This window comes from Rhamphochromis longiceps, linkage group LG4, assembly GCF_057381845.1.
Source record: "Rhamphochromis longiceps isolate RC_006_pf linkage group LG4, R_longiceps_female_GT1.1, whole genome shotgun sequence".
NCBI lineage: Eukaryota > Metazoa > Chordata > Actinopteri > Cichliformes > Cichlidae > Rhamphochromis > Rhamphochromis longiceps.
In genome coordinates this window covers 30,470,770-30,485,542 of record NC_140560.1, presented here as the reverse complement: position 1 = coordinate 30,485,542, position 14,773 = coordinate 30,470,770, and the positions used below count along the sequence as shown (strand labels likewise).

General features: G+C 39.0%; 1 protein-coding gene across 1 annotated transcript; it reads right to left on the bottom strand.

The window, feature by feature from the left end:
• Positions 1 to 1,578: 1,578 nt before the first annotated feature.
• kcnh4a (potassium voltage-gated channel, subfamily H (eag-related), member 4a) lies at positions 1,579 to 13,041 on the bottom strand. The gene is made up of 16 exons (XM_085405266.1): positions 12,966 to 13,041; positions 9,479 to 9,712; positions 9,188 to 9,319; positions 8,928 to 9,061; positions 8,258 to 8,510; positions 7,192 to 7,349; positions 6,513 to 6,720; positions 5,947 to 6,141; positions 5,665 to 5,864; positions 4,539 to 4,788; positions 4,217 to 4,431; positions 3,922 to 3,927; positions 3,228 to 3,583; positions 3,060 to 3,139; positions 2,846 to 2,919; positions 1,579 to 2,647 (listed from the first exon to the last, which is right to left on the bottom strand). Exons 1-16 carry the CDS (start codon positions 13,039 to 13,041, stop codon positions 1,691 to 1,693), a joined length of 3,528 nt encoding a protein of 1,175 aa, XP_085261392.1. The 3' UTR covers positions 1,579 to 1,690.
• Between the last annotated feature and the right edge of the window lie 1,732 nt (positions 13,042 to 14,773).

Genomic DNA, 14,773 nt, shown 5'->3' with positions numbered 1-14,773 from the left:
TAATTTGAATATAATTATAATATAATGATATGGTGTTTATGAAAATTATGTATAATGACAATAAAACTTGTGCTTTTCAAATGGCGTGAAATTTTGTAACAAATTTTGTTTAGCATAATATTTTTAATAAGCTTGGGATACAATCTGCGTTCATAAAGAAGGATCCTTTTTTTATTTTTACTAATATTTTAATGATCCTTGTGATGTCTCCAATGTCAAACAGTAAATTCTGATCTTCATCTTCCTTTGGCTTCTTCATTTAGGGGTCACCACATCATCTGCCGCCATTTAACCCTACCCCTAGCATCCTCCTCTGTCACACTAATCCTCTGCATATCTTTCTTCACTGCTTGAGTCTTCTCCAGTGGGCTTCCTGTTCTCCTCCTGCCTGGCACCTCAGTGTTTGTCCAGTGTATCCACAATCCTCTTCTACATATGTCCAAAACATCCTTGCCTCTTTAACTTTGTATCCAAGCCACTTAATCTAAGCTGTCCTTCTGATATACTCATTTCTAATTTTGTCCATCCTGGTTACAACCCAATGAATATCTTAGCATCTTCAGTTCTGCCACCCCCGGCTCAACCTCATGCTTTTTTGTAAGTGCCACCATCTCCAAACAGTAACATCTTGTAAATGTTTCCTTTCACCTTTGTTGCTATCCTTCTGTCACAAATCATCTGTCACTCATTTCCACCCACTCTAACCTGCCTACTCGTTTTTCTTCACCTCTAATGGGCAGTGTTTGTTGCTTTAGATTGTTAAACTCACCAACTTTCACTATCTCATCTCCTTGCATCTTCACATGTTCAAAATGAAAGATGAATTAATAGTGAAAGAATGGCTTTCTTTGCTTTGACCGATGACACAAAATTCTACATGCCCCTCAGTATATTATTAATTTCAGAATTGTTGCTAAATGCTAAAGAGTCACATGGACATAAATATATCTGCCATGATACTACCAATGAATAAAAATATCAAGATTTTTCAGCAGTCTGTTGAAAATGTCATTGCTATATAGAATAGAATAGAATAGAATAGAATTCAACTTTATTGTCATTGCACATGCACAGGTACAGTGCAACGAAATGCAGTAGGTTGATTGGACCAAGATTGGTCAAATATGATTAACACGTTTCAGGAATATGTTACATCATTCTACAGGTCAAAAGCTTGGTTGTGGCTCCAAAAGGCCATATCTCATGAAATGCCAGTCTTGTGTTTGTTGTAGTAACGACATATCACCACTCAGGGGTGCTGCCCATTCACTTGCGGCTTCTAAGCCAACCCTGGAAACATTTTGTGGCTGAATACAGCAGTGACAATTCACGTGATAGAAAAAAATTAAAAATAAATAAAATGAATAACTAGCCAAACAATTTTGCATTGAATGGTTGAGTGAGAGTGTATGGTCTGCAAAATAAGATTGCTTCAGCTATGATCTATGCAGACCATGACATAATCTCAATTCACAAATATTATTAATGCCATATAAAACACAAGAACCATCAGTGGAGAAAAACAGGTTTATTCTGTAGTGGCAGTTGGATTCCAATAGTTGATTGAGAACTTGGCTAAATAACAATTTATTAATTTCAAACTTCACACCAGATTTCTTGGTAAGGTACTCTAAACATTACGTCAGCTTTGTTATTTACTCGCTGATAGCACAACCAGATAGGGATGTCATCAGTGTGGCCTTTCTTTCATATCAAGAATGCTGTCTCCTGTGGAATGAGACTCCATGGTCTCTGTCCTCTCTTTATAAAGTGAAGCTTTACTGTCCATGTTTGGTACTTGCTCCATCAGAGAATTTGCCAGATCCTGTGTTTGGTGGACAGGACTGGATCCTACCGGATCATTCTGTCTGGAGCCTTCGACAGTACCTCGCTGGTCCTCGTATCCTGTGTATATCAAAGTGTGGGCTCTTGATGGCGTCAAAGAGCTAAAGGCAGTGTGATACTGTGGTTGGGCTGAAGGAGTGGTGGATAAATGTATAGGTGTCTGGGATTTGGTCTGATTATGTGAAGAATCCGAGTTGGTTTGAACACTTAGGGGTGGCTGGGAGTAGCCACAGTTTACTGTAGAACATAAGGAGTGGGTGCTGCTTATTGTGTGGATTTTTGCACTACTAACCACGTGTGAGGCCTGAGAACTTAATGGGTAGCCACTGAAGGCAGAACTGATACCCAGGAGCGATGGACCTCCATGGGCATGAGAGGAGGTCATGTAAGGAGAGCCTGGAGATGTTCTGGGTGTTTGGAAAGGGCTAGAGAAGCACTGAAGCCTCTGAGTTGTGTCTCTGTCAGAGCAGACCAGGTGTGAACAGGATGGTATTGTGCTTGACGAGTACAGCAAGGCGGAACTGGTGCACTGGGAGGGTATTCCACTGGAGTGCCATATATTTCTAGTAGGATGGCTAATCATTTCATGAACAGGTGGTAACTCAGTGGAGATATTTAAAGGGACATCCGGTTGCCAGTGGCTAGAAGTTGTCACACTTGGGTTGGGGAGCACCTGAGTGCCACATGAACATGTGGAAGCTGGAGAGTTATTGTGGAGCATTGTCATATGAGAATGCAGAAAATGTATTATGTCATGGAGTTCCTTGGCAAGGTTGGAAACATCTTGGTTTAAGTTGTTTACCTGAAAGAATGAGAAATAATGACTGTTTATTCAAAACTGTTAACTGTTTATTTGTAACTGCTATCATGTTAAGTTGATATGAATTCAAGCATTAACTGATTAGATTCACTTGGTCAAAGGTAAAGGTTACTGTGTCCTCACAAAACACATTTGGGCATATTTCAAGGAGCAGCACTTTTGCCTAATAAGGGAACATACCTCTTTGCTTAGCTTGCTGACGCTCTGTCTCACTTCTTCTGTCTCAAGAAACAGGCTACAGATGTGTAACCGATCTGAAAAAGGATTTTTTTTTTAAAAAGTGAGAAACTCATCTAATCTGTCCCGACTTTGGGTTATATTTAATGTCTAGTCCTGAATAGAAAGGCTTATATTTACAATTTCTCATTAATCATGCAGTTTTCAGACACTTTACCTGCAACATTAGTCTTTGCCTCGCTCTGTTCCATATTAAACTGAAATGTGTGATCATTATCCTCAATTCCATCCACGACCCTGACAGTAAGACAAATGGGTGTTATATTAATTTAATTATATGCAAACAGATTATTGATATTTGACCAAAGGAGAATGAATAGGTCACCTGGGGCTGAGGTTCAGAGGACTAATACAAGAACCGGATGGCATGAGTTTGGCAGGCCGATGGTTCAAGTCTAGGTCACTGGTAAGACTGGGTAAAGGAGATGGAGAGAACTCCTCGCTGAAAAAAGGTTGTGGGGAAGGACTACAACCCCTGCTTCCCTGAGCAGGTGATCGGCAGAGCTGCAGTGCGCAGATGTGCCGGAGCTCCTCGCCCAGCAACGTGCTGAGGCAGGGTTGATGGACAGGGCTGCCCATACTCTGTAGTAGAGGCAGTCTCTGGTGCTGAGAGTATTTTACGTGGTCTGTATGTTTTACATCAGCTCCTTGAATGATATAGGGTAGTTTATGATCCATAAACTGAGGAGAAAAAAGATGGAAAACTCAATGAAGCCGATTGCAAAGATTTGTGCATGATTTTTGTTTGGGTAATAGATTTGTTTGCTACAAAAATTCTTAGTCTAGTGATTTTGATAGTGTCAGAAATACTTCTCTTGTAGGATAGTTTTAATTAAGCTTAGTGTTTTTCTTGATGACTGGAGTGTAGAAACCATATATAGTACATGCTGTTTGCTCCATTTCTCTCTGTTACCTAGCAGCAACTGGAGCATTATTATCTCAACTATAAAAAAAAAAGGCATTTTAAGTGTTTTCATATCTACATGACATTTATCAAGAGAATGCAATGCAAGCCGGACTAATCCCTTAAGCTAAGACAGATTTAACTATGGCTGTATCAAGCATGTCAAGGCTAAATTAATCATCCTAATGAGGCAGACATACCTGAGACTGCCTGGGTGTCAGCTGAAACCGTGTTACTCCCTAAAGGCATGGAAGTGAAAATGAACAAAGCATTACACTCACACTGGAAACTGAACATGTAAAGCGTTCCATATAGCATAGGTATGTTTGTACACCATATTCTGAATTGTGGTGCATTCGAATGTGTCTCATTCTCAGTTTTATTCCATTGCTTCAAAGTAAATGTCTTACATCAGCTTCACTGCCTTCTCTCAAGTTGTAGGTGAGATTGTGGTGGATGTCCAAGCTGAACCGACTGCAATACTCTGGATAAAGCCCCAGGACCTCCCTCAAAGCCCTGACACTGATGTACTGCAAGTCGCAGTATGTCAGTGCCTTCACATCTGCATTGGTCTTGATCACCTTGTCATGCTCTGGTAGGTCAGCCCCTATGAGGTCGCCTTTGCCTGTAGGGATTGTCACATAAGCATAGTATGTGTAATATGTCAATACACAGCTAATATGTAGAGAAATCTGTATGAGATTAACATTAAAACACTGGGTGCACACTGACCCAGGATCGCTAGGACCATGCCATCTTTCAGAACCTCCAGGGAACCGGAGCACACAAAGTAATTAGCTTGCAGGGCATCTCCTTGGCGAATAAGATATTCCCCTGGTGCACAGAAGGAAGTTTTGATGTGGAGGGAGAGGGAGCGCAGACACCCTCTGCTGGCTCGCTCAAACACAGGCAGCTGCAGTATGTCTTTGTTCAGATGCATGGTAATGTCAGCTCGCAGTTCATCTGGGAAGTCATGTAACAGCTAAGAGCGAGGACACGATAAAAATAAGAACCGCTATTTAATAGTTAACCACCGTACCGGTACTTAAATGCATATAGAGCTTTGCAAGACACAAATTACCCTCTTTTTTTAAGTACTTGTAATTATCAGCTCATTGTTCACCCAGATATTCTTCTCACAGAAACAAAACTCCACTGCCTTCTTGTCTTGCTACATTTCGGCTTGATAAAACTGGAATATTGCAGTACTGCATTTACGTGTTTCCTGTAAAGTCTGTCCCTCCTCTTGTAGTCAAAAATCACCAGGTACTCTCCTTTTAAAATACTTCAATCTTTTTGTTTTAGACAATTACTTAGAGATATTTGACTATGCAATAGTGCTACTAAGAAGCCTACACATATGGTATGGTTAACCACTCCTAAATTAAACAAATTAAAAAAAAGGGCAGACTGTGTTTTTAAAGACATGATAATACTGCCAGCATGTTCTCAGAAACCAGTGGCTCTCTCTGTTACCTTCAACACTGAATTAATTATCTGAGGATACTGATGGTTGGGGGTGTTAATGAGTGCTCTCTCTATTTCAGCTCCAACCCTTGTAATTACAGGAACTTCTCCTAGATAGGCTCTGGCAGTATACTGAAATTCTATTTGCAAAAAAGGACTATCTACTTAAAGAACTGGAATAAGACTCCAGAGAATCTGAGGTGCCCCATATTTTAAGAATGGCATTTCTGAGTGTAGAATAACCAATATCCAAAAAGAATAGACATATTCTTCAGCTACATATTAAAAATGATGCATTCTGCCAGAAAAATAACTTATTATGTCCAAGCAAATATTTTTCATAAACACAAAGAGCCAGGAGAACACGGCTACAGTGTGATTCTTTACCCACCTCATTGGTGTTGATTCCATTGTTGACAGACCAGGTGGCCTGAAAGTACTCCAACATCCTTTGCTTGAGCTGTTGAGGTAGCCGATGCACACGGATGAAGTCCTTGAGATCCTTCATGCGGGTGTGGTAGAGGGAGCGACGTGAGTACATGCGCTGGATGATAGCAGTCACGTTGCCAAAGACTACTGCATGCATCAGGGCTGGAGGTGACAGAAATATGGGGACATTCTTGAAACATTTTTCATATAGTTGGGAATTTCCTGCCATGTCCTTTAAACTCACCTCCCATCAGCATAATACAGATGGAGAAGATTTTCTCTGCATCTGTATTGGCGCACACATTCCCAAAACCAACACTTGTAAGGCTGCTGAGGGTGAAATAGAGAGAAGCAATGTAGGCGCTAGGCAAGGATGGACCACCCACGGTGCTGTTGATGTACGGCGTCTCCAGACGTTTTCCCAGCTCCTGAAGCCAACCTGGTGGAAGAGGTTAGAAGGTTGTTACGTAGGTCTATCTGAGTGATTAAATTAACTTTTGTTATTCTTTTTTAATGGTTGAACTTTTCTGCTGTCGTAGGTGATATAATACATGATATAATATAGAATGACATAATGTGTTACTGGTGATATAATGTAATCATTTCTTGACCTACACTTCCTCTGAGGAAACAAGCTAGGGGATGAAATGATGCTGAAGCATTCAAGCATTAGCTGAGATGTGCAGCACTGACACGGCGATGTTGCCAAAAAAAAGACACCTAATTTGTCTCAGTAAAGCAAACGAGTGAGGGAGAATATTATACTTTTAACTGTGTGGGACTATTCAAACAAAACTGCAGTGTCCTCACCTATGTCCCAGGTTACTGGGTCACCGCTTTCTATCTCCTTGCGTCCAATGATATACCAGACACAAGCCATCCAATGAGCAAGCAGTGCAAACACAGACATGAGCAGGGTCAGGACTACAGCGCTGTACTGGGAATATCGATCCAGTTTTTGTAACAGCCGTAGCAAGCGCAGCAGACGGACTGTTTTCAACAGGTGCACCAATGAAGTCTGGAAAAGGAGTGGAAAAGTACAACATCAAAGATGCAGATTAGTTTATTTAGTAGTTTTGCCGTTCAAGGATCTGTATGAGTGTGTTTAACTTGTGACACATCCCCACTTCTCTGTTAGTACCATCAAATACTATCAAAGTTAGAACAGCGTAATAGCTGGAGAGTTTGCAGCGGATGTCGAGCAAAACAAAAATACAGTTAGGGAGATGACTTTGTGCGTCAGCTGAAGTTGCCTTTGGCAAACTAAGACTAATCCATGAGAAGTACTAGTGTCGAAGCAAGCAGACTAACAAGAATGTTCAGTGAAGGGCATGAATGTAGAAGGATAATCATCTCCACTCTCTTCTCTGGGGGAAATAGCACTATAGCATTACTCACTATAGGCTTAAAGTTAGTCCATTTAAAGACACTGGAAAGTATAAAACAAAGGTCATTTTAGATTTTCACGTATCTGGAATAAAAGTCTTACCACTGTAATGTTGAAAGCATAGAGAAGGTCAAAGGGGAGTGCTGCAATCAGATCTACAAAGAACCAGGTAGTGCAATAATGGAGGCAGATGGATCGGGTGTCGTACACCACCTGACCTGACTGACTCACAAAGGTGGTACGGAAATTCAGGAGAATATCTGAAAAGGAACAGTAAAGTTAAAAACAAAAGAGAAAGATGGCAAACCAGAACAAAGAAAACAAGATTTCACTAGAGTCATAGCCGGGGCAGTTAATATATAAAATAATATACATTACAACAATATAGCTCAAGAAGACAGCGGGATATTAGGATACAAAGCCTCATTTCAGCAAATAATTAAATCATTGTTATAGTGCTAGTTAAAGTTGCACAGATTCTATGAGTAAGGGGCGGGGGTTGCAGCCCAAGAATGTTAAACAAAGAAACATATCAAGCTGCATGTTGCAAGGACAAATAGAATTTGCAGCATAAGAAGCACAAAGCAGTTAATGCAAGGTTTCCCTGGCAATAAACCCAACTCTCTTTTGTATACTGAAAAGGCGACTGTTTGTTTAATTTCAGTAAGACTGAACTGAGGATGAGTTTAAATGAAAGAAAAAAAGGAAAAACGTGTTACCAGGTGAGCTAATTTTGTGATGGTGTCTGTCCCCAGACAAACTTGTTGAGAGACAAGAAGTCAGCGAGCCTCGTGGCACATGTGCTATCGCGCATTCTTTGGAGGAAAAATGGGACGACGTGAGAGAAATCTAATTATGATTTCTAACCTAGGGCAACAAAGACAGCCTGAGTGGGTGAGAAAAAGTAGGAGGTAGTCGTGTGTTAGCCATTGCCAGGGAAACTACTGCAGCTGCACTGGGGAATATGTTTCTTCATTTAAACTTAACATTGTTGTCTGTTCGTAATGTATGTAACAGGTAGAAGAGACTAGTAGCTTGCAGAGTAGAACCTCTTAGAAAAACATTTTCATTTGTTTAAGGTGTTTAGTATTTCAATTTTACCTAAAAAAATATTAAAGGTTATACTACTGCATCCTTATTTTTTTCAATAAATTCAAATATATTATACCAAGAATGAAGAGCATCTCTACAGCAATGTCACTGCCTATGGTACTGCGGCTGACAAGTGGCCGATGGTCACCGTCCTCATCATGGCTGACAAAGCAGACGTTGTAAGGCACTGTGACTGCGACATAGAAAGTTGCCAGAAGGATTAACCAGTCCCACAGAGCCTTGAACATGCTGTAGTGCAGCAGGATAAAGCGGGACCTCTTCACAGCTGCCACCTTGTACTCGGGCAGGGACGGTTTCTGGAACACACTCTGAAAAGATAACAAGTCATTTAGCTTTAGACTTCAAATCAGCACTGCTTTGATATCCTTGCTTGGTGGCATAGTGATGACACAGATGGAGAGAGTAAGCTAATTTTACAAGCCTGCAAATCTCAAGTGCCCGGACTGTGTTTGCAAGTACTTTAATTCTTGAAGGGCACTAAAAGTATGACACATCATCATCATCATCATCATCATCACAGCTGTTTGAATAGGGCCAACTGCCCCTATCTGGTACACAAAGTACGTACCTTGGTACTAAATGCAAAACTCACCTGACTCAGGGTTACCTGATTATTAGCATATAAAGGACAGCTTTGTTGTTGAGTGTAAATGTTTAGCTAGTAAAAGTGCAAAACTGTGCTTTAGTTTTATGTATTTATTTCTAAGCCAGTGGTTTGCTCTCACATTAGGCAACTTCTTCTTGTTCCTCTTGGTGAACAGCCTGTTCAAGTGGTGTAGAATGGTTCTCCCCCTCTCTCTACTTTGAAAAAAGTGTGATTGTCCACTTTTTCTTCTCTGGTCAGCAATCTCTAACATTCCTGTAAGGAAAATAATACGCACTAAATAAAATTGTGTGTAAATTATGCCAAAAAATGCACATTAAATGACACAAAAAATAAGTGCTTTTGTTAAAAACTAAAGAAACGCAAGCAGCCAGGCCTCACCGTCTCTTTGAGTACAGCGATATTTTTTTCCATGTGATTCGCTGACATCTTTGAAGGATAACAGGAACAGCACAACCTCACCTTTCTCATTTTTAATTGGTACAATATCCAGGAGGCACCAGAATGGATTTCCTGGGAGTATTAAAAATGTTATTACAAAGACATTACCTCGTCAGACAATTAATTCACCAAAATGATGATTAGATCTCTAATACTGATGAAATAACAATTTTTTTTGTTGCCAAGCTCAAGTCATTCTCGTTTGTGACCGTGAGTGTCTGTGATTCTCACCATTTTTCCTATAAAAACAGACTTCTCCTTGGTACTCCTGCTGGCCTTCCAGGGCTTTGTCTACCTGTTGAATCACATTTTCACTGGTCTCAGCCCCGTGAAGGAAACGACACGTGCAGGTTTTCTGCATCACCTCTGTTCGAACAAAGCCGGTTAACTCACAAAAGCCATCGGAGCAGTAGACAATAGGGTATCCACAGCTCCCCTGAGTATTTCCCAGGAGGAAGTTACAGTCTGTGAGGAAAATAAAAAGATCAAAAATCAGGTAAAGTTATTGTGTGACCTGGAGAAACAGACATGGCGAACCGAACAGTAGGAAGTGAATAGATGTATCCAAAGTATATAGCTGCAGTTCTGAAAGAAAACATTTAAATGTGTCAAGTATAATGTTTTTTAATATAAATTTTTAAATACAAGTTCTTTTGAAGCACAAAAAGTAACTTTTCCTATCTGAGTCATTCTTTGTATTTTCAGCTCAGAACCCTGAAGTTGGCAGTTATCTAGTGTACATCAAAGAGAGCTTTGAAGTTTGCTGCTGGTGAGCATTAAGTCCAAGAATATATGCAGAGTGCCAGCTGGTCCCAGGACCTCAGTGAGACTCTGGTTCTAAATCATTTTCAGTCATTAGACATTGCACTGATGAATATTTTCCAAAATGTTTTGTCCTGTTAACCAAAAATTTCAATTACATTTCCACCAAACTATGCGGAATTGGTGGAGTTCATTTAAACTGATTGATTTCCTGGCATGGACCCGGCACAATTTATGAGCAAAGTTTAGGTTAGGGTTTTTGGGAATGCTATCCAGAAGCTTAATGTTAGCCTACTTTATCAATTCCAAAACCAATTTTGTGTGCAAACATCTTTTCAAACCTCTAATTGTTGATTTGAGGTGAAGTTAAAGTCCTCCTTTTTTTATTTTTCCATTCACTTCACAGTGAGTCAGGGTGGCTGTAGCTCAAGAGGTAGAGCGGGTCAACTGCTGGTTGGAAGGTTGGTGGTTTAATCCCTTGCTGCTCCAGTCTGTATGCTAAATATACTTGGGAAAGATACTAACCCCAAGTCGAAGATGTGTGAATGAGGGATGTTGTATAAAGTGCTTTGAGTGCTCTGGGAGAGCAGAAAAGTACTATATAAGAATCAGTCCACTGACAATGTGAATGGAAAACAGCCCCATAGTAAGATGCTGCCACCACCCTGCTTGACAGACTGTACATTACATCTTTACTCCACCAACAATAGCTCTTATCATTGTTGCCAAATAATTAATAATTAAATAACAGTGTAAGAATAGCTTTTCTTTGTGTATCACCAGTCAAAAAGGTGGAAAATAGAATAGCTTACCCAACTTGCCCAGTTCCTTAAGTTACAAACTGATATATAGAAATAAACTGTTTGGGGTGATGCACTTTAGACTCTATTGTAAAGGGACGCAACAACCAGATGTCTTCATCATTCAATGACTAATGGAAGTGTGCTTTCAGTTGTCCAACCCATCAATATTTAGACAAATAGACTGAGTACACTGACATGTCATCTTTTATTTGTTTATTCAAACACACTTTGATGCAAGCAAATTTAATTCCCCCAAAGTTCTTTGTTTGCTTATGTAGCAAAGCACTCCAATGATGATATAGCTGCAAGGACAACACCAAGCACCTGTACTGCGGCCAGATATAATGAGGCTGATGCTTTGTGTTCTCTCTACAGCTTGGAAAGTAAACAGAGACCGATAATAGCAGTTTATTCAGATGCATGCTGTCATACGGTATTGTATTTTAAATGATTTTTCAACCACAAAATAATTGCCAGCATCACTAAAGGGTGCTAACAAAGTGTTGCCTCCAGAAGAACACATGTGCAAGGTTTTTTATTTTATTTCATTTTTTCACCTGAAGTGTCTGCACTTAATCTCATAAGAAGTTACATATATATATATATATATATGTAACTTCTTATGAGATTAAGTGCAGACACTTATATATATATATATATATATATATATATACATATATATATATATATATATATATATATATGTATATGTATATATATATATATATATATATATGTATATATGTATGTATATATATATATATATATATATATATATATATATATATATATATATATATATATATTGTTGATGTGTTTCTCTTTTTTTTTCACTAAATCTGATGTAGAGTAAAACTGACATGCTTGGATACTTGATGTAAGATGTAACTTTCCATGCCTGGTATTGTTCATATGTGTTTGAGTGGGTGTAACCAGGTGGATCTGTTCCATATGCTAAGGTAATAAGATTTTTCTTTCTGTATATTAAGTGTTATAGTGTGAGAATGTTGTTTCATTTCTTTGCTTCTGAGGCAGAACAAGCAGGAAGAAAAGCCACGTATTACCCAGAAACAAGAAGAAAAAAAGTACAATATTCTATGTGCTGTAGAGTGAGACTGTTAATCTGCCTCTTCATCTCATGCTAGGTTACATAAGACTGGAAAAATAATTGTGCTTTCTTAGTAATCCAAGCACATGTAAATATTAGCTTTACATTGTAGTGTAGTTTCGCATAATGAGCAAAAATCAAATCATGTCAAGCACTTGGTGCATAAGCTACATTTTCATTTGAAACTTTAATGGCTGTAATTAAATGCTAAAAAGTAATATGTTTTATTAGAGCTGGTATTTAATCAGGATTAATTATTCAGCAAAGTCTAGTGTTTAAATCCAGTAGTGTTTTCACAGTTATTAGCATCATTCTGTAACTGCCGCACATAGTTATTTAATTAATGACACTGTGCTGAGCCGGTCTTATAATAAACAATAGATTTTTCAGTAACTTTTTAAAAAGCTCATATATATTTTTTTCCCTTCTTTTTTGGTAGATTTTAAACTGAAAGAAAGATGCCAGACTTTAGCTCTAAAACTTTAATGTTGCTCCTGAATAATTTGATTTGCCTTTATTTATTTTTTTTGTTTGCTGTTGAGAAAGACCTTGACATTATTATCAACAGGGAAATATTCTAACAAGCAACACATCATCTCAACAAGTGGCTCTTCAGCTCCAACATATTAAATGGGATCTCACTACTGTTGGACATATTGATTGACAGCAGTGTTTATCAGCGCCTGTCACAGTCCTAAATTGGGTTACAGAAATGCCAATGGCAAAAATCCTAAACGCAAGCTGGGAAAGCTTCATCTTTAAAATTGATTGACCTTTTGCAGCCAACATATTTCATATATAAATGTATTATATACCATTTCTTTCAATATAAGTAATACACATTTTAAGAAGAACACATACTGATCAAAATCTGCGGGGACTAGCAGTTTGACTTGTCCAACAATATCAGTCGCAGATTCCGAATACTTGGTCTGCAGGTTAATCGATTTACTATTCATGTATACTCATCAGAAATGTAATTATCAGCATTCTTTTAAAAAATCTGTATTAATGCAAAGTGATCCCCTCTCCCCAAAATACTTACGAGTTCCATCAAAGTGATTGGCAATGGTGTCCAAGAAGGTATTTTGTGGAGCAAGGAGGCCCTTCATTACAGGCATCTTTCACCAGAAAAAAAGGTCACAGAGTCCTAGTTTCAATTAGTTTGCCACCATTCCCTATAGAAGACCCGAATTAGACTTTCAACACCGCTTCTTGAGTTTTCTTGTAACTCTTCAGTGGAGTGGAAGTTTTATATATTCTATATTGAGTGGATAAAACTACTGAAATGTATCACAGAGTTTTCCATTTCTTCTTTGAAGGAAAATTCAGAGGTTTTCCGTGCTAAAGCTCTAAAGCTTTTCTCAGCCTGAGTCAGAAGTATTCAGGTTCAGTTGTGCATCGCTCTGTGCTCAGCACTGCTCCAGTATCACAGCAAAGTCTCAGCTGCTCCTCAGTCAGTGTAACTCCACTCTCCATGAATCTTGCCACTGAGTCCCCAGCCTCTCTCGCTCCCTCCCTCCCCTTCTCTCTCGCTCCTTCTCTCTCATAGAAAAAAGCTTGAACCATCCCCCGTTCTATCCACTGAATTTATGAAATATCTCTTGCCTTCACTTTCTTTCTCACATAAAACCTTGCCTTCTCCCCAGAGAAGTTATTAGAAATAACTTTCCTTTTTCTTCCATCTCTTGCTTTCTCACGCTCTCACCTCTATCTTTTGTGAAACTCCACAATGGGAGGCAGAAGATGATTTTCTGTTGCTTAGACTTCTCACTTAAATTACCAATCATTTTTCTGAGGTACAGCTGGATCCCGCGTTAATAACACAGAAAGGGAGGTGTGTGTGCACGTTTTGTTTGCTGTGGAAGAAAGCAACTGATTATCTTCTTTGGCATCTCTGGAAAGATTCTGTGTTTTTATCAGCCCTTCTTTTGACACATGAGGGTAGAGGTCAAGTTGAATAAAGCACAGCATCAAGCGATTCACGTTTTTGCTCAGTGTAATAACAGTCAATTTGCTGCTAGGCTTTTTGTTGGTGTGCTGGAAGAATCTAACAGGCTGCTGTCTGTATCACCACCTCGATTTCACATTTTCTTTACTCCCCATGCATCAACAAACACCCACGCAGATAGTTGCTGTAGAAGATGCAGTAAAAACCTATACACACAAACTGACCTCGAAATAGCAGATTTCACTGGTTCTTTATGTTTCATCGTCACTTATTAGCATTTCCTCTCGACTCCATATGGTTGCATAAAGCTGTTGTGCACACAAATCCACTATATTAGTTACGCATATATATTCATACCCATGAAAATTTCTATTTTTAATCACAAACAGTTTTGTTTTTGTTTGTTTTAACCAGAGGTACTTTCTGTTGGACAGATTTGAGATTTATATGCATCTGTGTCAGTTTGGCAGATATAAAAAAATTCTTTAAAAAGCCACCAGCCGGACTGAGTTTGAGTCAGGTGCCTGGCAATGATTGCGAGCATTACAGGGAGGCATGTGTCTGTTCCAGTATTTCAAATCGGCAGACTACCTTGGAAGTCTATGCCTTTAATACCTGGTAAGGAAGCAGTTAAAAAAACAGTTTGTGCTTTATGTTTTATTCTCCCCATACTACACTTAGATGAAGCAAAATTAAATTTAAGAAACCTGAAGCACCCTACATGCACTGGTGGCTGGTTACTATTTACCTTGGGTGTGGCTGATGGATTGTGCTTATAGACTAACACGAAGGTTGTTTTTATTTTTTGGCTGGATTCAGGCATTCATCAGTGATTTTCACGTGGATAAATCTTGATTATCTATTTTAAATCTCTGGGTGTCTTCCACAGTCTGCTTTTTATC